This window comes from Protomyctophum bolini (genome assembly GCF_963924005.1).
Source record: "Protomyctophum bolini genome assembly, chromosome: 13".
Classification (NCBI taxonomy): Eukaryota; Metazoa; Chordata; class Actinopteri; order Myctophiformes; family Myctophidae; genus Protomyctophum; species Protomyctophum bolini.
Genome location: NC_137874.1, coordinates 9,984,656 through 10,010,116, shown reverse-complemented (window position 1 = coordinate 10,010,116; position 25,461 = coordinate 9,984,656). Strand labels below are relative to the sequence as shown.

The following is a 25,461-nucleotide window of genomic DNA, read 5'->3' as shown; positions in this document are numbered from 1 at the left end:
GATTTTCCATAACAGTAAGTATAATTGTGTATTTAATTTGCTGCTTCTTATTTATTGGAGTGATCCATGGGGCTGAATTTTCTATATAAAATGTGCATGTGTGTATAATGTGTATATCACTCTTGAGTTATTTCAGTATTAATATACTTTTGATTGGTCAAAGACACGTTTATACTATACTTTATAGTTATTACTGGTAAAGTACGGCTTGCCGCGCTTTATTCATTGCTTTGCAGACTATTTTGGTAATCAGGGAGTTAGTGAATATTATATTATATTTTTTACTCTTACAGTATGTCCTCTATATTGAAGAAATCTAGTCAATGATTGAATGTGTTCATAGTGGCTGTAAAAGCTATATATGTGGTATATCTGGTCCATCTAATCTAATGCCTTCATTAGAGCTATGGTACTCTTCTCTTCCTGCGCTCGCATGAAATGCAGACCATCCTCTTGTCTGTAGCGAAAATATGAATATTGCTATTCACCAATACAAATTGCGGCTTGTGTCATTAGAAAGCCTACTTGCCCTAGTGGACGCACTCTGAGCTCCCCGTATAAAATGCACCTTTTGGCCAGAAAGGGATTTTATTTTCACTGGAAGGAAAAATCTTGTCTATGAGGTTTTCTCTTGACAATATCGGTAGAGGGCGCAGTGGAGTATTAAACTAAAAGTATTTTGCTTCCTGTGAAAAATAAATCCCTTTCTGGCCAAAAAGTGCATTTTTATGTGGTGGGGGGCTCAGAGTGCGTTCACTAAGGAAAGTAGGCTTTATTTATTTTTTAAACACTTTTTAATTTTTGTATTATTGATGCAGCAATGAATAAACATGTATACATTTTGCTGTATCCGACATGTGAAAGTATAGGCTTTCTAATAACACAAGCTGCCTTTGTAGTTTTTATTGATGAGTAGAAAAAACGTTCTTTATATTTTCGCTACAGACGAGAGGCTGGTCTGCATTTCATGCGAAGAGAAGAAAGAGAAGAGTAACGTAGCTCTAATGAAGGCATTAGCGCTATGGACCAGAGCTGTACCCTGTGGGTATATGTCTGATGTTGTATTGCTGCTGTACACTTAATCACATTAAAAAAAATAGTTTGACTGTATATAAACAGACTTGTGGGGTACAAAGTCAGTTCTTCATAATCTCTTTCTTTTGAGATCAGAAATATTGCCACATTTTTAAACTATATAAATGTATACCTACCGGTAGCTATAGCTACCAATACATGATGTATATGTGGCACTTTGGTGTTGTTTCTTGTCACCTTCAAGCGAAGGGCCACGGGGCGACAGTGGCCTTGAGCAAGGCTCTGAACCCCTAAATTGCTCCTGATGTGCACTTTGTGCAGGTTGGTGCCATGGTTTCCTCTGGCAAAGTGGCATTGGTGTGTGAATGGGTGAATGTAATGCACAATCTATGTAAAGCACTTTGGATAAAGGCACTATATAAATGCACCATTGTACCATTGTAGTATCAAGCAGGTGATACTAATACTACTGTGCCTTGTAAATTGGCTGATTGTCAGACATTCACCGCTTAAGCCCTTTATACTTAGTTGACACCAAGAGCTCTCATATCTGAAGTCAGAACATTAAGTCTTGATCAAATATCATCATTAAAAAAAAATGTAATTAGTAAGAAGAAAAACAAAAGTGTTGTAGGCCTACCCTGCCTTTTTTTCCCCTCTTCTTTTTAATTATTTGATCTGCCCAAAACATTGTGTTTATTGTCATGATTTCTCACGATCCGAGTTGGCTTTGTTCGAGGCTTTAAAGGTCTTTAAATAAAATACTTTTTTTTTTAAAGGCCTATGCTATGGGGAAAATGAATGGGGGATTATTTCCTGGGCCGCTCGTGTTCTGAAAGGGGGCGGGGCTCCCGCCCCTCACTATCTTTGGCACTACTACCACCAGAGACGCTCGGTGGTAGTAGCCGCCGATGGCCGCTAGGATGAGCAGCAGTGAGTGTGTGAGCGGGTCGGGTGGGCCAGGGCCACATCTTGACTGAGGAGCTTTTCCATCGTTTGGGACCGTTAACTCGGTCGGCGGCGCCCCGTGAAAATGGTCGCGATCGGATTCGCAAAGCACCCCGCAACTCTGTCAGGAACGTCGTCCCCTAAATGTAAGTAGCGTATTTTCTATTCCCATGTATGTATACTTTTTTTTTTTGACAGGACGTAAAAGAAGAACAGCTCAAGGGAGTCTATCTCTCTCTCCTCGTCCTAGCTGCCCCGCTAGGCTAACTAACCACTAAACCAGCTTGGATTTATTTATTATGCCCGAACAAGTAAAATAATCAAGTCGTTTAAAAACAAATATGGCTAGTAAATTGTCTAGTGCTGATTAATCATCAACCACCGTGCTTAAAACGGCTAACCGGGCTAGCATCACTGATACAGTTGTTAAACCGCCATTGGTGAGCTATTGAATGGTGTGACTCCAGTGGTCTCTGTTTGACAGTTTCGAGACTAAAACGTTGATTGATTGAAGTGTTTATTAACAGTTTGCAGAATTACAGTACATTTCAAGCACAAACTCAATACAAAAAAACTGTTAACTGTGAGTGGACCACCCAATAAAGCACTGCACTTGTTTACAAGAGGGTCCACCTTGTTCAATTCATCATAAAAGTCGCGCTAGAAAACTATGAGCATTTTGTACATGGACAAAGTGCTTGGACACCTGCTGTGACTCCCTCCGGCGGACCTCGCCTCTCAACGTTTGAATGTTCAACGCAAACGTTATATGCTCCATTTTCGTCACCGCTAAACCCCTTATGCCTAAACTTCTTTGCTTTCTTTTTTTTTTCTTTTACTATTTTGAAAAACATTTTTGAATAGTTCAACTAGCCAATCTACATTGACACGTTGTGAGCTTGTAGACTGGCCATTTTAACTATTAAAAAATGTTTTGCAAAATAAAGTTTAGGGATAAGGGGTTTCATCCCCCGGGGGAACCCAACGTGTCTCGTAATTCCACAGGTCGCCGATGTCTGTGTAACACCCCCGTATGCCCGCTCGCTCGCTTGACTGCTCAATTCGCCCATCATCTCTGTTTGTGTTTTGTTGCATGCAGCCTTTCATTCACTCCACGGTTGCAGCCTTGCAGCAGCGTAGAGCGGATAGGGTTTTTCCTCTCGGTCGAGACCGGGGTTACTAAAGTTCACGGTGAATGGCAGTGGGGAAAGCCATTGATGCATCATTCAGGCAGGCAACCATCCCATCACCAGCCTGGCTCTGTTTGAACATGATAATATGACCTGGCTGGATGTGTGCATTGATTGAATGCATAGACTTGAATGTCATATTATTATTACTACAGTCAGTGAGTGTATATAATAGACACATACAGGTCTGCTGCCTGTAAGTCACTAACGACTATGTAGAAGGCTTGATAGTAGGGGAATAGAATAGAATAGAAGGCGGGTAGGTAGTCGTGTGTTATGTAAGGGGGTTTCTGCAAAGTGATCTCGAGTCTATGGTCTATGTGTTTTTTTTTGTGTGTGGATCTAGGACGTTCAGTTATGTAAGTTTTACTGGATCCTCCAGTCCCGGGGCTGCAGGGATATATAGCAAAAAGGGGGGTGGAAACTCTACCGTCAGCGAATTTTGAAGAGGCAAACTCGGGAGTTACTGAGGTGTTGTTGTTGGGAACAAAATAGTGTGTGTTCTGTTCTGCAGCTGTGTTTCGCCTTCGAGTATACCTCGTCTGAACCTCAGCTGAAAAGTGAAAACACGTACCCTATTGTGGTGTTGTTGCTTTCTGTGAGATCAGAGAGGTAAACAAACTGGATGGCGCGTTTTAACTGTAGGCTACATGTGTTTTTTGATTTTTTTTTAGATTGTAGCCTACACCTGTGGATGCTCAGCACACATCCGTCAGGACTGCAACAGTGTTTATAAATGTCTGTATGACTGCTAGTGAAAATAAAAGTAAAAATAAACTTATTTATTTGATATCTTTTTAAAAATGTAATTTAATGAATGAAAAATTATTACTATTTGAAATAATAAATCAAAACTAAATGTAGGAAACGGACATTTACTTGCTACTACCACTGTTTGGTGAACCGTGGGCCCTGGCTGCAAAGGCCCGGTCACCCTTGGTCACCAAGTTGGTCTTGGAGACCTCTAGTATGGCCACATTAGAGGACCTCAGGCAACGGACAGGAGGTCAGACAGATATGTATTGGGGTGCCAGGCCGTTAAGAGCTTTAAAAGCCAACAAATAAAATCTTAAAATAAATTCTAAAGGTTACAGGCAGCCAATGCAGTTCCCTAAAACTGGGGTTATATGCTCTGACCTCCTGGTCCCGGCAATAAGTCTTCGTTCTTCTGCACTTACTGCAGGCAGTGTATAGATTCCTTGCTGAGATTGGAATAATGGGCGTTAACAGTAGTCCAGGCAAGATTAAATAAGGGCATTAATGACTTTGGGAGGTTAGGTGGTGTGGAAAGGACTGGGTGGATTCTGTAGATATTGCGTACTGCAGGTGGAAAAAGTCCAGGCAGTAAGTAGTAGACACAGGTTCTTTGCCACTGGTGTAATATTGACTGACGTGGAGTCAAGAAAGACAGTTGTGAACGTGAGGTCTGGATCTTAGGGAGCCGAACAGGAGGATTTCTGATTTGTCTGCGTTGAGTTGAAGAACGTTAGCAGACATCCATCCAGGTTTGTGGTTCGGCTAAGGGAGGATAGGCAGTTGGTGTTTGAGGTGTTGAGGGGCTGGTACAAATACAACTGAGTATCGGCATATATTATTAATATTCTGATCTGTTCTAAGCCAGTTTATGGTCCGATGGATGAACCAGTGAACAACGTAACACCAGTGGTGTGGGCAACACTCTCATGGATTTATTTATACAAAATAGTAAACAAACAGATCCGTTATGTAGCCCTTTGTGTTATCTTGAAAATACAATAATATGCACACACGCAGACCTAGCAGATGAGTCCCAACAATGAGCCCTGCTGCTGTCGGCCTCCTCCTGGTGTATCTCAGCCGTTATCGTGGTGAGAGCTTCCGTAATGCCAATTGATTTATCGGGTCACCATTCACGGCGCGGGACAAGGGCCGCACAGCATGCAGCTGTATAGCAGATGGATCATCTTAACAACCCATCCCCCGGGGAGACCCCAAATGATGTTTGAAACGGTTTACGTTGACTCTTTAACTTACCGTTTTGGTCCTGGAGTGAGCACTGAGCCTATATATCGTCCACTAGCACGGTGCCGTAGCCCACCGCTAATTGCCCCTGTTTGTTTATTGTTTGTTTTATTTGGATCCCTATTAGCTACTATACCTTTAGTAGAAGCTATACTCTTCCTGGGGTCACCAGAATTTCTCTTTCAATTCTGGAGTGATATAAGTCTATATATAACACATATAAACACAATTACAGTGATGCAAATAGGTTTGAAATGTAATGAGTCCCGGGATGCAGGGATGGTCTTTTAGATGAGTCCCAGGGACATTTTATGAGTCCCATTTCAACCACACTAGGAGTCATATTTGGCCATTTTTACAAATTGCAGCATTTAACTCCCATTTCATAATATGGTTATATTCATGTAGAAAACGAGAAGAAATCATTATTATAACTAAAGCTAGCAAAATAAACTAGAATAAACAGTACAGTAGTGCATCCTGTGGATGCAGAGGTCGTTGTTTTATTGCGTCCCTTAACTATAAACTGCGTTTTGGGATGCAAAATGCACCCTATTTTAATCTCTGCAATTATCCATGTTGTTGAAGTGAAGCCCTATTATTTTCCATAAAATAAAATATTTTATTCAAATCAAATTAGAATCTTAATTTACCACCCTAGCGAACCCTAGAGCCCTAGCGTCCATATTCTGGGGCAAACATTCGGCGAAAACAGCAGATCTACAATGTCCCAACAGTTCACGGCTCACAAGGTGAGGCGCTAGGATCTTCTTATAGATCGACTATTTCTGGGAAAGAGATTTGAGGTGTGGAGTAGACTGTAGAGGGAAATACTAGCAGACCTGGAATAGAGCCCCAGTTACATACCTCTATACTGTAACTGTATGAAGTGTCAAGCCTCGTCATGCTGAGACTATTCAACGACATGTTCCTGATCAACTGCACCAATGCATTTTCAGTTGAATGTCACTGAACAGGACTTTGACTATTCTCAGCATTGGAGGTGGACATATTTAACATATTTAAAGTTGGGCAACTGCTGCACACTCCTGAAAAGTGAAAGTGTCAATTCATTCCAACCCAGCGTTACTTAAAGGAGAATTCCATACTAGAAGGCTTTCTTACCTTTCTTTGTAGTTGTTACGTCCCCACCAAAGAGGTCCAGGTGTTATTTTGTGCAAAAGCTCCTTATTGGCTATTTCCCTACCATAAGCCCTAAATGAATTGCATTGAATTGAATGGGGCTATGGGGTGTTGTGCTAATTCTCTTATTTCCATCACTCAAAATTATAATTTCTTTGTATATATCCTCTCTTCATAATGTAAATAATATCCCAAGCGGCACACTTTACTACTTCTTTCGATGGAAATAAGCGAATTAGCATAACACCCCATAGCCCCATTCAATTCCCATTCCATGCAATGCAATTCATTGAGGGCTTATGGTAGGGAAAATAGCCAATAAGGAGTTTTTGCACAAAAAAACACCTGGACCCCTTTGGTGGGGACGTAACAACTACAAAGAAAGGTAAGAAAGAATTCTAGCATGGAATTCTCCTTTAACACCTCAAACAGTTCAAAAACACCGTTTTTGGACACGGGATTAACTTGATGCGATTGAGCACATCACAACCACTTTGTGGTAATTGGATTGGAACCGGTTAGGTTGTTCCGAGTGTTCAGGATAGATGTTTTTGTTAGAAACGGAGCTGCAAATCCTCTATTAGCAAAATAGCAAAAATGTGACTAATGTGACTGTAAACGACACTGACAATTCAGAAGTGCGTTTGGGCTAGCGCTTTGCATTTCCACTCCTCTCCAGAGTGAGATGGTTTGTAAGTGGATATAGTGCAATTTGAGCGTGAAGCAGATGAATAGCATGGGCATTTGTTTTGCAAACTGTAGTACTAGGACACAGAAGTACTACGGTTACTACAGTGAAAGCTGCAACGTTTGACTGCCCGGACTCATTTGTCAACTTTCTGTGAATTTGATATACTGTTTTATCTGTAACCCATTTTGGGGCGGGAACCCCTTTTGGTGTTAGCATTATGTTATGCTTTAGCTATTGAAAAATAGCAGATCTACAAGCTCATAGCGCGCCACCGAGTTGCGCGCTACGAGCTTGTAGGCCTGCTATTTTTGAAAAATCAAAGAACCACTGACATAGAAACTTAGCTTTTTCAGAAAACTGTCAGGACGCAGAAGACATTCTTTAAATCTGATCTCGGGGTCAAAACGGGTTAATTTATACTATAATGCTTTTGTAGTACTGTACTGTAAGTCATTTTGTTCTGTATTGTATATGAGAAAGGTGCTAAAACTGTGTGCGTGCGCCGCGGCGTGCGTGCGTGCGTGCATGCGTAATAACAGCTATGTGGTATAGTTGTGGAATGTCATGCGTTCCGCACACAACGTGTCTTGTCTCGGAGAGAGAGAGAGAGGAAGCGTAGGAGAGAAGGCCATCGGTAAACGGTGTGTGCTGTACAGTGTACAGTAGTAGCTAGCAAGCAAGCAACCAGTGGTTATGTATGATGATGATGACGACTAGCCCCCTCCCCCAATCCAGCAACTCCACTGGACTCGCACACCCACCCACACACACCCACCCACGCAAAACACAAAGTCAAGTGCTCATGTTTTAGCGGGGAACGATGCATTTCACCGCAGTGACGCATGCAGAAGATCCGCTCTGATTGCACAGTATGAACAGGAGTGACATTTAATATCGGGAGCAGAGTTTCAACACTGGCTTTTCTGTCACCAAATTGGGTGGGCGTGTGTGTAGGGGGGGGGGGGGGGAGGGTGAAATCTGTGTCATACTGTTTTTAACAGGGAGCCCCTGTTGTGTTTTAAGCATTATTTTATACTTTAGCTATTGAAAAATAGCAGATCTACAAGCTCATAGCGCTGCACAGAGTTCCGTGCTACGAGCTTGTAGTTCTGCTATTTTAGAAAAATCGTGAAATTGTTCCGCAAATCTTTGAATATATATTCTTTCAAAGCGAGTTTTTTTAAACTCAAATCTCTTGCATCTGGAGGGTCCCTGAAACAACATAGTTTCAGATGGGGGGGGGGGGGGGCGCAGCCAAATACAGATAATTGGGGGGGTCCCTGACATGAAAAAGGTTGATTTTCAGAAAACTGTCGGGATTTAGAAGGCTTTTCTTTTTTAGAATCGTCCTCGGGTCTAAATGGGTTAAAAAGCCTCTGATCTGATACGATTGTATTGATGTCAGTAGCTCAGAGCAACATGTGCTGCTACTATACGAGTCTACTCCCTTAAGTCAGTCTAATATGACATGTAGCACCTGCACCTTCCTTCAGGGAGCCCAGCCATGTTCTTATGTTCTCTCACTGTAATTGAATGTGTTCATAGTTTTATCCACCTACCTTCAGTATTGGATTTATTTTTCCATTCCTCTGGTGTTTTCTTTCACATCTGCCATTCCACATTGGTAATTGGCCTTCATCTGTGCGTGATTCACACTGCACCGGTGCAGGAAATCCCCGAAGAGAATGTGCTCCCGTATTTAAATGTTGTTTTAAGGCCGAGAAGGTCAAGCTTTAGAATAGTATGTCAACAAAACAGCCTGCCTGTCACTGTGGTCATTTAATAGGGGCCCTGCAGAGAGTGGTCGTATAATTGTCTTTCCTCCAGCATGACTGCCTGTAACCACTTTGAGAAGAAAATGTCAAATGTCTCTGCAGTCTAATGTCTCTGCAGTCATATAGGTAGAGCACTGGAAAAACCTGATGTCACTGTTCTACTGTGACTTGTTTTCAAGATCCAATAACACGACACATTTCTTTCTTTCTTCTCTCACAGTCGACACATAGCAACTGTTGTTTTGTACCTACTGTAGCAACAGTTGCGAGTGTTCCAGTTTGTCATAAATGTACAAAACAATGGTTTCTATTACGGGCAGTGGCAGCTATTTTGGAAGATGGAGAATTACACAAACGGTTAACGCAAGGCCTCGGATGGAATATCAAATATCAACTATATCATCAGGAAACTTCACTATGCACCTTAACCACTTTGAACTTGGTGTCCGCATTTCGGGCATGTCATTAGATAGGTCTACCAGCTTGTAGATCGCCTATTTGTGATAGTACGACAAAGTATGTATAGTTAAAGGTGCTGCAAATCTCTTAAATATGACTACTAAAACGTGTGCATACCTGGTTATTTAAATGTTTTGTCCATTTACAGTAGTTGGTAGTACATGTTTTACAATGAATTCAATTCAACCTTTTTTTAAGCACGTTATTTTCGTTTGTTTCACATTTTCTTTCTTATGTGATCTTGGCTTCATGTGACATGTTTGTTTTGAGGCTTTGCTATTATACTGCTACAGCCTCATAGAAGTCACTATCAAGACCTCTACCCACTGATGTATACACGGTTGCGTGCATGGCACAGTGTCGTGCTCACAACGACGTGTTTCAGTGCGAGCTTGAAGATCAGATTATGTTCGTGCATGACACATGGGAGCGCAACTAAAGCACTGTATAAATCAGACTTAAAGTCTGTCTACTTGACCCATTCAGGACGGGAACCCCTTTTGGTGTTTTAAGCATCATGTTATACTTTAGTTATTGGAAAAATAGCAGATCTACAAGCTCATAGCGCGGCACCGAGTGCCCCGCTACGAGCTTGTAGATCTTCTATATTTGAAAAATCGTGAAAATGTGGCGCAAATCTTTGAATATATGTCCTTGACATACAAAAGGTTGATGCATAGAGAAACACAGGTTTTTTCTGAAAACTGTTGAAACTGACCATCCTCCCCTCTCTCTCTCCCTCTCCTCTCCCCGTGTCATCATCACAGTGCGCCCGGCGTAATAAGCTCCCAGGCCGCTAAAGTGGTCCCGGCGAGGTCGTCGTCGACGGGCGGCGGCGGCGGTCGCGGCGGCTCCTCCCAGTTCCCCCCCCCCCCCCGGGTACGAGGTCATCATCGCCATGGCGGTGAAGGAGCGCATGGAGGCCGTGCTGAACGTGGGCCTGCGCGTGCCCAGCATCATGCTGCTGGACGTGCTGTACCGCTGGGACGTCAGCTCCTTCTTCCAGAAGATCCAGCGCACCAGCCTCTCCAACAACCCCCTGTTCCAGTACAAGTACCTGGCCCTCTACCTGCACTATGTCGGTCAGTGAATTCATGATATGGCTCTCCAGGGAAAAGCACACGTACAGTACACGATACACACTAAAGCAGTGGTTCCCAGAATCCCTTTTTATACGTCGAGGACCCCCAAATTGACCCTCATTGGCCCGCGGACCCCCATTAGAAAATATATGCCAAGGAAGCCCCGTGAGAGAAGATTCTTATGGCTCTGGCAGTGAGTTTCCCCCAGTTGACCTGAATTAGGCTACCGACCCCCCCATTTAATGGCATTTCTATCTCTGGGACCCCCGATGTATATAAAGGGCAAAATCAAAGTTAATTTAACTCTTTGAGAGTGTACAAATGGAACCAAATGGACCCGTTTTTACACTCCTCTGTGTTACAGACCCATAAGGGCCTGACCAGCGCTTCGTCACACATGCTGTTGTTTCCAAAAAAACTAATCGTTCAAAATAATGTAAGGACCTTTAACACACACACACGCACGCACGCACGCACAACCTGTTCAAGAACAAATAGCCAGCACCCTACGTGCACTATGTAAAATTAGGTTCATGGACAGATGCTTGTGGCACACATACATTACATACTGTGACAATCATACCATGATTGTGTGCATCTCTGTATGCAGTAGGCCTACATATCCTGTTGAATAACTAACACCCTGCTCTTTACTTACTGTACAACACCATGCCATGTTTCGGTACAAATATTTTGGCCTTTGCTCGCTGGTTGTTATTATAAGACACATGTGCCCCATACATAGGGCACCATGTCCCAGCCTCCAGCACAAATCCTGAGTTAGTGTTGGCTAGACATCACTCTCGCAGTAACGACAACAAATCCCTTGTAGATTTGATTGTGTTCGACCACCTTATCTGTTATCTGGTCAAAGCAGCTCGTGGCTCTGCTCACTGTATCGGTTATTGGCGCCCAGGGTGTCGCGGTTTGAACTCATTTTTGGGGGCGGATTTGCAAGGAAGGCTTTTCATTCAGTGCATTTCAGTTATCCAAGGCCAGTTCCAATTTTGTCTTTTAGTTTATTTTTTATTTATTTTTAACTTCCACTATCCCTTGTTTGTTTGTCGTTGGATCCTGCATGACTTCTGTAGCGCGCCACCGAGTGGCGCGCTATGAGCTTGTAGGTCTGCTATTTTTGAAAGATCGAAGAACCGCTGACATAGAAACATGGCTTTTTCAGAAAACTGTCAGGATGTAGAAGACATTTATAGAATAACTGCTGTTACTGATTCATATTCAGAATATGGTAAAGAATATCACTTCTATGACCTTTTGGTGGGACATGTTCTCAATGTCAGCCCCAGGAGTTAAAATAAAACACTGCATACGACGACATATGACATTTGACACATAGGGCTGACATGACATGACGGCCAACCAGAGACCTGCATACCCCACATTCCACCAATCGGTTCAGGAGGTTCAGCAAGCAGCGACAAGAGTTGGCGTCAGGCCATGCAATACAAGCAAGTGCAAGCAGCAGCATGCTCATTTCCATGAGCAGTATGCATTTCCCATTATAGGCTATATGCATATTGCAGTCTGTATAGCTACTCCCATATACAGTAGTACTGTATGTACATTAGTGTTCTTTTATTCAGATGCCAAACCTTTACAATCACCAGGCAAACCGTTGTGTAGCTCCTGCCAGAATCGTTACGGTTTCAACTCGGTCATTCATTATTAGGTTTTCTGAAAGACTGCTTTTGCCATGGACCTCTTGTCTTAAAATATTTTGTTACAGGGACCCCCAGAAGCAAAAATTTGAGTTAAAATGTTTGCTTTAAAAATGTGTATTGGAGGATTTGCCCAAATCTATCCGATTTTCCAAAATGTTCAAAAATGACACAGATGCTTTCCAGGGTTAAGTAGTAGCAGTAACTAATCTAATTTCATATTTTCATACTGTCCAATGTAACAGGTGTCATTCACTCAAATTCACTGTATGGGCTTAAACTGGCTGGAAACTAACTATTGCAGAATTAATACAAGGACTTTCATATTGAGACGGTGATTCGATTTTCATTCAATCAGTGGGTTTAGTTTTGTCCGTTTCTAATAGCCCATACATTATCTTTTTTTTTTAATGATATGTTTTGGGCTTTTTGCCTTTATTTATAGATAGGTAGCAGATAGAGCAGTAGTCTGACAGGACATGGGGAGAGAGATGAGGGGAAGACACACAGCAAAGGGACTCGAACCCACAACCCGCTGCCAGGCTGGATTACCAGCCTAGGTGCCCAGACGGCTGCCGTAGCCATCTATACTGTACATTGAATGTTTGTGGACGGACATCGACAATGACCATCTGAATATGCCAGATTAGGACTATAGATTCCTCTCGGAACGAGTCCCATTCTATCTGCACCTCCAACCGTACGTGGGCTGTGATTCTGAATGTTGTCTTTTTTTAATGAGAACAGGGAAAGGTTTCAGGCAGTTAAAGTGAAATTTATTCAAACTCTGTTCCAGAAAACCAGGTACTAACCATATTTAGGCAGTCATGAAGACGGAAGACTAGATGGAAGGTAGTTACACGGACAGCGCTACAGCACAAAGGACAAAGATACAGATTTGGGGACAGCGATGTGACAGAAGAGTTGACGCAGCAATCGTTAGTTTATCGAACCCTGGCTGGAGCTGGCCAAACACAGTGTGCGTGTGCGTGCGTGCGCGGCTGCGCGCGCGCCAGTCACTTGGCTGTAGTTGGTGAATGAGCCAACAGGCTGGGTATGTGCTGATGAAAGGTGGGGATCGACTGATGTCTGCCACAAGAGAGACAGGCATGTTCGTATCCAATAGTCCTTTCAATTAGGGATGCACGATAATTATCGTCCCGATAAATTGCGACCCGATATTAGCAATTATGACGTCATCCCGATAAATTCGATAACGTTATAATAGCGCCGATAATATACTTTATATGGGCTCGAAATTGCGATCATTTTGGACGCAAATGCGCCTGAAATTTTATCTGTGCAACATAAAAAATATAGTTGGTAGCAACTATGGGACTACCAATCATTTCTGTGGTGCGCCCAAACGCTCCCCGAGTCGCCAATCTCTCCGGAGGAACGGCTGAGACGAGCGAGAGAGAGACGCTCCACTCTGTCTGTTGCAGTGTGTAGTTCCATAGCAGGCTAATAGCCCCGCCTGCTTCTCCTCTCTATCTCCCCTCTCTCATTTCACTCACTGACTCGCATTCATACGAACGGTGACTGTCTCAGCGTCTCAGCAGCTCAGCACCTGACGAGCGCGTATTGGTGCTCGTTCATTCATCGCGCTGTTGAATGCGTGTCACTCGTTACCGGTTGTAGTTTATTAATTTGCTCCAGTTGTGTAGCATTGTGAAACGCGACGCGACCGTTTTGGTTGAGAAATGTAGAAGTAGTAGCTGTTTGGCTACATGATGCTACAGACCATGCTAATGACTTATATGCTAACAACAACGTCTATCACTGGAACTTGGATAGTGTTGTATTTGTGTTTACACACGCACACACACAGTACAGACAATAGTGGTTCTCAAAGTGGGATCCGGGGAGTCAGAGTTTACAAATGGAACGAAATTGACCCTTACAGGTCCATTTGGTTCCATTTGTACCCTCTCAGAGTTGACATTGATTTTACGATATAAATAAAAAATTATAAATTGAGGTCCCTTATGTAAATGGCATTAAATGGGGGGTCAGTAGCCTAATGCATGTCAAACTTGGTGTCCTTGAAATAAAAATGATGAGAATCACTGCTAGAGCCCTGGCATATATTTTCAAATGGGTGTCTGTGGGCTAACAATTTGGGGTCCTTGCTCCTTGACATGGAAAAGTTTTGAGGCCAACTGACCGGACACACACAGACATTCACAGACATTATATTGTTGTTTTTATTCATTTAAAAAAATTCACACCTGTGTGAAGTGAGGGGCACTCTTATCATCATACGTCATCTGGCCAATCACAATTTGCTCTGGGACTCCCAATTTATATTGTAAAATCAATGTTATTTTTACTCTGAGAGTATACAACTGGAAATGTTCCATTTGTACACTCAGAGTTACAGACCCATAAGGGTCCATTTGGTTCCTAACTATATAATTTAGCTGGGGACCCCCTGGAACTCCCTCAGGTACCCCTGGGGCCGGGGGTCCCCGAACCCCACTTTGGGAACCACTGATATAGCCTACTATACTGTAATTGCTTAGGTCAAAGCTGTGTTACATGTACCGTTACTCACTAGTATGTATTTTTTATTCATGTCTATATATTTCTATTATCGGTTATCGTATCGGTATCGGTCTTGAGGAGCGGTAAATTATCGGTTATCGTATCGGTTTCAAAAAATCAATATCGTGCACCACTACTTTCAATGATGTGTTGCATTAGAAAAGGAGTACAGAAAGTATTGAGTATTAATTATACAACAACAGTTGTATAATGAGACCTGTGCCTCATTGGCCCATTGCTCATTCAAAATGGTTTCTAGAGGCTGTCAAATGAATGTACAAGCCTCGAATAATCGGCAAGTTTGGGTGAAAATGTACAATCGATTGTACAAAATATATTAGATTTGTGGGTGTGGCTACCGCTCAATGTTTTAAATTCAATCGAAGCCGTGCACACTGGAGGTCTTCAATGCCAGACAAAATAGGCCTGGGATTATATGGTTAAATATTTGTAGTAAACTCTTTTTTTTTTAGAAGATTTAGATTCCTTTTTTGTCGTCTGGCAGAAAAACCTCTTATCGACATATTCTAACCTTTTGGTGTTTTTGAGCGGTGCCTCCTCCGCATTACGCAGCCATGTGTGTCCCTGGCTGGCTGTGTCTGTCTGTCTGTCCGTCCGTCCGAGCACGAACAGCTGAAACACCTCAGCAATACCACTGCATGGCACTGTTGCGCAGCGTCTCTCTCTCTCTCTCACTCACACACACACACACACACACACACACACACAGGCCAGGGAGGAGGGCTTCAACAGTACAGTACAGTACGAGAAGTTCAGTACAGTACAGTTGCACCGCTCAGTTCACACATGTGTGATTTTTCGTAAACTAACAACCTACTTGATCATACTACAGTCTCCCACAAAAACATAAAAAGTAGCAGATCTGCAAGCTGGAAACGCTGTGTGAAGTGATGCATTTTGAGCTTGTGGACCTGCTACTACTTTAGATTGGAATCTTTTATTGGAATCCTGAAAAGTAACAGTTTTTTTGGACATATATGAGGTTTCCACCCGACAGAGATGATTCGTAGAATCGACCTCTGGTCTTAATAGGTTAAGCCGATCTATGATCAGTGGTCCATGATCAGTGGTACATGATCACTGGTCCATGATCACTGGTACATGCTTTATGTCTTTATTCCAGGCTTTTGGCAACCAGCATGGGAGCATACTGTACATGTTGAGCGAATGAGCGTGCTGTCACTTTTGACACTCTTCTGCTGAAACACTGCTGATTAATGTGCCTGTCTGTGAGGCTACATGAGTCATATTATTTGATGTTTGACAACGTTTAGAGTAGAACTATCAGGTGTCACCCACTAGGTAAAACAATGGGTCACTCTGCACTAGTTTAGACTGAGTTGTCGACAAATGTCTTAACTTAAGCGTGTTCGTGGCACTGGCTCCACAGTCAATAAGTTCAATTATTTATGCCTAGAGAGGAGTCTTCAAACCTCAGAAGTAATTTACAGCAGAAATATTCCAAAATTATCCAGGCATACATACAAAGTTTTGACCTAGTGTTATTATGGATGTGTGTGTGTGTGTGTGTGTGTGTGTGTGGCATATATTCTGTATTCAGGTATAGCATGTATTTGCTTTAAATCCAATTGATGGGAAATGTACCAACTTTGCATATTTATTTTTGCAATATTTTCATTTAGTGTGATTAAAACTCGTTTGACATCTCTGTATGTATGGAAACATCACTACTCACTTGCAAGAGAAACTAGACCAAGATATTTTCTTCTATTCTCTTTTTTTTCCCCCTCAATGATTTTCAATGTTTTGTGAGTGACCTTTCTTTTTCTGTCTCTCTCTCTCTCTCTCTCTCTCTCTCTCTCTCTCTCTCTTTCTCCATCTGTCTCTCTACCTCTCTCTCTCTCTCTCTTTCTCCATCTGTCTCTCTACATGTCTCTCTCTCTTTCTCCATTTGTCTCTCTACCTGTCTCTCTACCTGTCTCTCTCTTTCTCCATCTGTCTCTCTACCTCTCTCTCTCTTTCTCCATCTGTCTCTACCTATCTCTCTCTCTCTCCTCTCTGTCTGTCTGCCTTTCTCTGCAGTTGGGTAACGTCTGGGTTAGTTGACTGACTGTCATTAGCAGGGTAGGGAGCAGTGATTGTCTCATTTACTGTCACGCAAATACATAAGACACATCTGCCCCACACACACACACACACACACACACACACACACACACACACACACACACACACACACACACACTGTAAGTCTCTATGTCCATGGATAACGGTTACCCTGTATGTTTTATTAGGTGCCTGCTGTGATCCACACTAATGGCAGTGTACGTGTAATATATGCAGGCATTGCTCTTCAAAACATCCTTTGCTAAGTGTGTGTGTGTGTGTGTGTGTGTGTGTGTGTGTGTGTGTGTTGCAGGCTACATCCTGAGCTTGGTGCTGCTGACTCTGCCTCATCAGCATCTGGTAAAACTCTATCTATATGTCCTCACCGCACTGCTGCTCTTCGCTGGCCACCAGGTGTCCAGGTACACACACACACACCCACACACACACACACACACACACACACAGCTAAGCGCAGCCACTCTTAAACCCAGATTGAGCAAGAATTATAGGGGCATGCCGCCGCGGTGCGTTCTCCCAGCCTGTGGTGTTAATTGAGTTTCCCCTCCGGAGGATTATGTTCCTAGAGAGACATAAACACGTCTGGACCTGCAGCGCTGCAGTCTCCAATAGAGCCGTACCGTTTGTAAATAAACTAATAAATCTATATATATATATAGATACTTAGAATTTAGATAGCGCCTTTCAAGAAACCCAAAGACGCTAGAAACCTAAAACTAATTAATTGCCAAAAGCCTGAGTGAACAAAATGTCTCTACAGTGCAGACTTGAAAGAGTCCAATGTAGGAGGCTTGGAGAATCTCCAAGGGGAGAGAGTTCCAGAGGGAAAGGGGCTGCCACATAGAAGGCTCTATCGCCGCGAGGGTCCGCTTTTTTCTTGCGTGGTGCATGGTGAGGACTGAGGAGCTCCATGTCCGAAGACCTCAGGTTCCGTGTGGTCCTTGAGGAGGTCTGTCAGATAGTACTGTGTGGGGCATGGTTCATGGAGGGATTTGTAGGTGAGAAGTAGCAGTTGATATTAATATAGTTCCCAATTCACACATCGGCTCTATTTTCTAATGTCAATGCGGCGATGACACACTCCAGCGGGGGGGGGGGACCGCCTCATATTCAACCACCCACTGTAAACAATTACCTAAGCAGTAGAATCTCATTTTAACTCCCCCAAGCTTTCCCTGGAAGTGCTTAAGAACAATTATGAATAAAATAAAGTTCAATGTCCACATGGGCTGCATCGTACTGTGTGTTCTGTTTTCAACAGAATACACAGTATGATGCAGCCCTAGTTTCCATCTACAGTACACACACATACTGTTCTGTCCTGATTTGGCACACATTAAAAGGTTTCTCTCCACACAGCTCAAGATGTTATAGTCCATTATTCATTGCCTCATTCATGTCAAATATCTTCCAAAAAAGCTTTAAATAATGTATTGCTGTAGGTACAGTATACTGTATAAGCACTGCTGCTAACCAGATGCGTTTTTTGTCGGACTGGCGCACCATTCTCCCTAAAAGTAGCTGGGTATAGTGCCGTGAAAGTCAGTTGACCTGGTGTTGAGACCCCATGTGCCATGTGGTAGTGATGTCATCAACCTCCAGGACAAGGTTTCAGACAGCAATGCCAACAGACGTGTTATATAATAATAAATAATAATAATGTCAAATAATAAGTCTTAAGCCAGCACAATGATTGCCCATGTCTTCCGCAATGTCTTACAAAGTTGATATCTCGGAGTCAGAGAGAGTCTGCGGTCGCCATTTTCCTAAGCTGCTAGGATTTGAGCTTGTTGTGCTTTCGACCTCAGTGTTTGCATTTCTTACATTGGTGCCATGTTTGGTTTCAATTTTTTCTTCCTTATATCCCCCACCTTTCAACTACAAGTAATGTACAACAACATAGATGTGTGTAATCGGATTGATAAGAATGATAAGAACAATATCAACTGTTCCTGTTGTACAGAGCACCTCTTTCAGGCGTCCATCTTGATTCCCAGTTAGTTAGTTAGTTACTTTATTGACACAAATGTATAAAACATTGGGTCCAAACAATAATAAAAAACCCATGAATCAAAAACTTTAAAAAGGTACAATACATTAAAATATACAATACACAATACAGAAACCCTTTACAACAGGAGCTTTCTATTGCTCCACAAGTGACAGGCAGGCATGTAGCATATGCAAAGTCTCTCTGTTAGTGCCCACAAAGAGTGAGCTCAAATAAATACCCTCATGTCCATATTTCTCTCTGATATCTTGTGTGAGGGGACAAACCAGTATGTGATGTTCGTTTTGTAAACCACATAACATGTCTCTGTTGCCGCCTATCCTTAAGGCAGAGCAGAGTCCAATGTTACTGTGTTTATGTCATTTCAGTCCACATTTTAACTTTTGTGATGGCTATGATTGCCACAGTACATGTGACCCCTCGAAGACCCCACTCGCAGAATGCCACGGGACGGGTAGTTTATGTGTCACCTGACCTTACCATGAACCACACCTAACCATTCAATCATGTGAACATTAATAACCCTTCACAGACGACATACAGTAACTCGCTGTCACGGAGGTCCGTTTTCATCGTCGTCGTCGGCGAATGGACTTGTATGCATGGACGTTTAATCTTGTGACCTGTCTTTATCCAGGGACTATGTTCTATGTTCTATGTTCTATGTTCTTTATCCAGGGACTATGTTCTATGTTCTTTATCCAGGGACTATGTTCTATGTTCTATGTTCTATGTTCTATGTTCTTTATCCAGGGACTATGTTCTATGTTCTATGTTCTATGTTCTTTATCCAGGGACTATGTTCTATGTTCTTTATCCAGGGACTATGTTCTATGTTCTATGTTCTATGTTCTTTATCCAGGGACTATGTTCTATGTTCTTTATCCAGGGACTATGTTCTATGTTCTATGTTCTATGTTCTTTATCCAGGGACTATGTTCTATGTTCTTTATCCAGGGACTATGTTCTATGTTCTATGTTCTATGTTCTTTATCCAGGGACTATGTTCTATGTTCTTTATCCAGGGACTATGTTCGCAGTGAACTGGAGTCTGGATATGAAGGGCCTTTGTACCTGGAACCTCTCTCCATGAACAGATTCACTACTGCACTAATAGGTACGCACGCAGTCACGCACGCACGCGTCTACCCATGCATACCCATGCATGCGCAGACAGCCAGACACACACACATGCATGCAAAGTGGTGTTTTTTTGTTTGTTTGCCTTTTTGCCTTTTATTGATAGTACTATCAAGTGAATATAGACAGGAAAGAGGGGGAGAGAGAGAGAAGGGGAGAGACACGCAGCAAAGGTCGTCATGAACGGGACTCGAACACGCGACACGCTGTCAGGCCAGAGCCTATATATGTGGCATGCGCCTGGACCGCTAGGCCAGCGGGCGCCCCCATGCAAAGTGGTATTAAGTTCAAGAATTCTTTTGGCAGCGCTCTCTCTTCACCCTCCTGCCATTTCCCTCTACCTCCATGCGCCTCTACCCCACCCCTACTGCAAAGTGCAGAGACGTATGGAAACTCCATTCGGTGTCAGTGTCAGGCCCTGGAAATGGATAAATCCAAACAATTCATAGACCCACCCTTATTTCACATAATACTGTGGTGAGAAGTATGGAAAATCAGTTTAGTGTCATCCTCGGGCACTGAAAATGGACAATCCTTCCAAACAACTGATAGTCACCTGACCTTAAATCACATAATCGTGATGGAAAAACACACCATAAACACACACAGAACTGAGGGAAGCCTCCTCATCACTGTACATACTACTATACGAGGGGCAGCACCTGTCAGCTGGGAATGATGAATGGGGGGAGTAGGCCCGAGGCACTACTGTACTAATACTGTACTTCTGGCGGGGGCTCCTCACTGGCAGGTGAGCCAGTAGGGTACAACAGCAGTGGGAGGAATACATTGAAGGGGTCAAAGATTATTGCCTGCTCTAAATTCATAGAAAAAGAAAGTCCTGTCCACAGTACAGTCTCGAGGTCTGGGGGGAATTTGTGAAATGGAAACCGTCTGAGCTGAGCTATCTTAGCTGTGTCTGTATGTCGCTGGGGTTTCGCCTTACCATGGTAATGGTTTAGGGCAGGGAGTCTCCTGTTCTGTGAATATGTTGTTGTGTTTCGCTGCTTTCTTTTACAGTAAATGTGCGCTGTTGATGCAACACCTTAGGCAAAGAAAGCCCGACCCTATTGCAGGGACCTACTAGTCTTATTAGCAGAGCTAATGTGTTAATGATCGGTGAAAGTTTGGGGACAGATTCTGGCAAGTGGCAAGCGTCCTTTACTTACTCCAATCCAACTCTTAAAACGTTTAACAAACTGAGGCCAAATAAAATACCAATGATGGCATTCCTTTTGTCTCTCTGTGTGTGTGTGTTTTGCACGAGTTTGCGCATGGCATTTGCTTATGTATGTCTGACTTTCTGTGTGTTGCATTCTGTGCGTGTGTGCGTGCGTGGGTGTGTGTGTGCGTGGGTGGGCGTGTTGCATCCCTTCCAGGTCAGCTGGTGGTGTGTACGCTGTGCTCGTGTGTGATGCAGACCAAGAGGATCTGGCTGTTCTCGGCTCACCTGCTCCCCCTGGTGGCGCGGCTGTGTCTGGTTCCCCTGGAGACCATCGTGTTCATCAACAGGTTCTCCATGATCTTCACCGGCCTGGAGGTCATCTACTTCTTGGCCTCCAACCTGCTGGTGCCATACAACCTGGCCAAGACGGCGTACAGGGAGCTGGCACAGGTAACGGACGCAGCCTTCTCGCTCTTTTTCTACTACAAGAACTAAAGGCTCTATTTTTTGCCAGTGCCTCGTATTGACTATTTTTTGGAAAAAACATTTCAAGTTCAAATGGATGATCTTCAAGCTCACAACGTGTCGATGTAGATCGGCTAGTTGAACGATTAAAAAAATAATAGTAAATAAATAAAAAAGGCAATGATGTTTAAGGATAAGGGGCACTGGCGATTCACAGGCTCTGGATTTGTTCCCATGCGCTACGGTTTGTGGAGACTTGTGCGTGTACATAAATCCTGCATCCTTTTGTCTTCATTCAACTTACTGTATCCAGTTACTGCATGCACAAAAGATCCAATTGACCCTTTCAGGGATCATTAACATTTCAAGACTTTAAAAAAAAGTCTGTCTCTGTCTCTGTCTCTCTCTCTCTCTCTCCCTCCCTCTCTCTCCCCCCCTCCCTCCCTCCCTCCAGGTGGTAGAGGTGTATGGACTGCTGGCTCTGGGCATGTCTCTGTGGAACCAGCTGGTGCTGCCCGTGCTCTTCATGTGCTTCTGGCTGCTGCTCTTCGGGCTGCAGATATACTCGTACTTCAGCACCAGAGACCAGCCCACGTCTAGGGAGAGGCTCCTGTTCCTCTTCCTCACCAGGTAGTCACCTGGGGGGGGGGGGGTTCTCCGGGACAACATTATGACCCGAGGCTGATTACAAATGTCTTTTAAAAATCCTAACAGTTTTCTGAATGTTGCTATATCAGTGGTTTGCTATATTTCCTTCATATCAAGGAAAATACTATATGCATTTGGCTGCCGACCCCCATCTCAAAAAATATTCTGTTCCAGGGACCCCCAGAAGCAAAAAAATTAAATAGCAGATCTATTGATTGATTGATTGAATACTTTATTTAACAGTTTGCAGGAAAAGCAGAGAAAGTACAGTTCAATATAAATGGAATGCTAAAAAGGATTGAACCAAGAAAGCACTGGCTTTTTTTCTCCATTGGGGACAACAACATTGTGCGACAACATACAGTATACATTTGTTTTACCTTTCCATCTCTCTCTTCTCCTCTCCTCTCCTCTCCTCTGGCTGTATCTTGTCCCCCCCCCCCCCTCTCTTCTCTCCTGTATCTCAGTATTGCAGAGTGCTGTAGCACTCCGTACTCCTTGCTGGGTCTGGTGTTCACCGTGTCCTTTGTGGCTCTGGGAGTTCTTACCCTCTGCAAGTTCTACCTGCAGGGCTACAGAGCCTTCATGAACGACAACACCATGCACAGGTGTGTGTGTGTGTGTGTGTGTGTGTGTGTGTGTGTGTGTGTGTGTTCGCGTACGCGCGCACCCACCCTTGCTCGCTCTCGCAAGTGCATGCCGCCGTGTGTGTGTGTACAGTACGAGTTATATCAAGGACAGGACAGTCCTACAAAGGACTGTCCTGTCTTTATCCAAGGGTCATTTGTTTATGATAACATAGAATGTCAGACAGCAGATGGGCTGCAAATAATTCTGTACGGGTGGAACAGAGACTCACAGCACCACATCCATCACTACCAGTTTCTGTTTCAAGCATAGACAATGCAAGAGGCAGAATAATTTAGTTTCTTTTCACTTAATAATTGTTGGACAAGTTTGGCTTCCTTTTTATTCTGTTATCGTATATATGGCAGCTGTTATTATACAAATGCTTGAAAAAAGGAAAAGAGGCCGCACAGCTTGTAGTCACGATGCAAGAAACCTTTTATTGAACCGACGTTTCGGCAAACAAAATGCCTTCTTCAGGGTATGAAGATTGGTACCCTGAAGAAGGCATCTTGTTTGGCGAAACGTCTGTTCAATAAAGGTTTCTTGCATCGTGACTACGAGCTGTGCGGCCGCTTTTCCCTTTTTTCAAGTTTTGTCTCCTGCGGTCACACCTCCCCACTACTGGTGTGTGCTGCCTCTTTGTTTGTTCTCGTTATACAAATGCCTAAAACAAGTTAACACCAACTTGTGTTTTTTGTTGACTTCTCTGCTCGCTTGCGGTTACATTACCACCGTACTTGTTATGCTGTAACCGCTTATTTGCACACCAGCTTTAACTAAGATAACTGTATTTTGAACTGCAAAGGGGGTGGCACAGCTTGTATTCTTGTACACCAACTTTGCACACGGCAATCACAAAATTGAAAGTGCCGTAGGTTATTAGCTATTGCTCACTACTGACTGAGGTTGTTGCTTTAGGACGCATCCTTGGTGGACTAGTTCTATGAACGACAGGAGTAGTCTGAGCGGTAGTCCCAAAGCGGACGACCTATGGCGAGGGATTTGTCTTTCATCATAGCAGCTGTTCTGTCATGAGACCATCACGGTAGCACGTCTTCCTGTTGTATACATTAGCTCACATGATTGACACTGACCTATAGACGGAGTGAGCGAGGAATGACCGCAGAACCAACGCGGACACAAAGATTGACTTCATAACGTTTCATATTTCTGTTCTGCCCCTTGGGCTCGTACCTCTTATGTCAGCCATGTCAAACATTACGGCCCGCGGGCGGGTTCCGGCCCCAGGCATGTACTTGTAGAGCATAAATGTATGAGTCTGAAAAGTAAGTCTCTAGCACATTCCTGTCAAAAGTTATGATTTAGTTTTTTAAAGAAATATAAACCAAAATGCTCAATCCCCGTTCTGACCACTACAGTTTATACGTTTAGGACTTTATACATACTGTATATAGTCGCTGTCGGGTAGATACATTTTTAAACTTTTGTGTGTGTGTGTGTGTGTGTGTGTGTGTGTGTGTGTGTGTGTGTGTGTGTCTGTGTCTGTGTCTGTGTCTGTGTCTGTGTCTGTCCGTGTCCAGGGGTATGACGGAGGGCATTACCCTGCTGATCCTGGCCGTCCAGACGGGCCTCATTGAGCTGCAGGTGATCCATCGAGCCTTCCTCCTGTCCATCATCCTCTTCATCGTGGTGGCGTCCATCTTGCAGTCCATGCTGGAGATCGCCGACCCCATCGTGCTGGCCCTGGGCGCCTCCCGAGACAAGTAACTATCCCTAACCCCATCGTGCTGGCCCTGGGCGCCTCCCGAGACAAGTAACTATCCCTAACCCCATCGTGCTGGCCCTGGGCGCCTCCCGAGACAAGTAACTATCCCTAACCCCATCGTGCTGGCCCTGGGCGCCTCCCGGGAAAAGTAACTATCCCTAACCCCATCGTGCTGGCCCTGGGCGCCTCCCGAGACAAGTAACTATCCCTAACCCCATCGTGCTGGCCCTGGGCGCCTCCCGAGACAAGTAACTATCCCTAACCCCATCGTGCTGGCCCTGGGCGCCTCCCGGGACAAGTAACTATCCCTAACCCCATCGTGCTGGCCCTGGGCGCCTCCCGGGACAAGTAACTATCCCTAACCCCATCGTGCTGGCCCTGGGCGCCTCCCGAGACAAGTAACTATCTCCCTAACCCCATCGTCTGGGCCCTGGGCACCTCCCGGGACAAGTAATTATCCCTAACCCCATCGTGCTGGCCCTGGGCGCCTCCCGGGAAAAGTAACTATCCCTAACCCCATCGTGCTGGCCCTGGGCGCCTCCCGGGACAAGTAACTATCCCTAACCCCATCGTGCTGACCCTGGGCGCCTCCAGAGACAAGTAACTATCCCTAACCCCATCTTGCTGGCCCTGGGCGCCTCCCGGGACAAGTAACTATCCCTAACCCCATCGTGCTGGCCCTGGACGCCTCCAGAGACAAGTAACTATCCCTAACCCCATCGTGCTGACCCTGGGCGCCTCCAGAGACAAGTAACTATCCCTAACCCCATCGTGCTGGCCCTGGGCGCCTCCCGGGACAAGTAACTATCCCTAACCCCATCGTGCTGGCCCTGGGCGCCTCCCGAGACAAGTAACTATCCCTAACCCCATCGTGCTGGCCCTGGGCGCCTCCCGAGACAAGTAACTATCCCTAACCCCATCGTCTGGGCCCTGGGCGCCTCCCGGGACAAGTAACTATCCCTAACCCCATCGTGCTGGCCCTGGGCGCCTCCCGAGACAAGTAACTATCCCTAACCCCAT

The 25,461-nt window shown here is 44.2% G+C and overlaps 1 protein-coding gene across 1 annotated transcript in view; it reads left to right on the top strand.

Annotated features, from left to right (window-relative positions):
- The first annotated feature begins 1,986 nt into the window (after nt 1-1,986).
- LOC308327023 (RING finger protein 145-like) overlaps nt 1,987-25,461 on the top strand; it is a 34,573-nt gene continuing 11,098 nt past the window's right edge. Inside the window, exons 1-8 of the mRNA XM_080780144.1 lie at nt 1,987-2,129; nt 10,010-10,324; nt 16,949-17,057; nt 19,693-19,784; nt 21,187-21,422; nt 21,892-22,067; nt 22,553-22,693; nt 24,257-24,439. Of these exons, the coding sequence (XP_080636270.1) occupies nt 10,141-10,324; nt 16,949-17,057; nt 19,693-19,784; nt 21,187-21,422; nt 21,892-22,067; nt 22,553-22,693; nt 24,257-24,439 (1,121 nt within the window). The 5' untranslated portion in view covers nt 1,987-2,129; nt 10,010-10,140. The remainder of the gene's footprint in view (nt 2,130-10,009; nt 10,325-16,948; nt 17,058-19,692; nt 19,785-21,186; nt 21,423-21,891; nt 22,068-22,552; nt 22,694-24,256; nt 24,440-25,461) is intronic.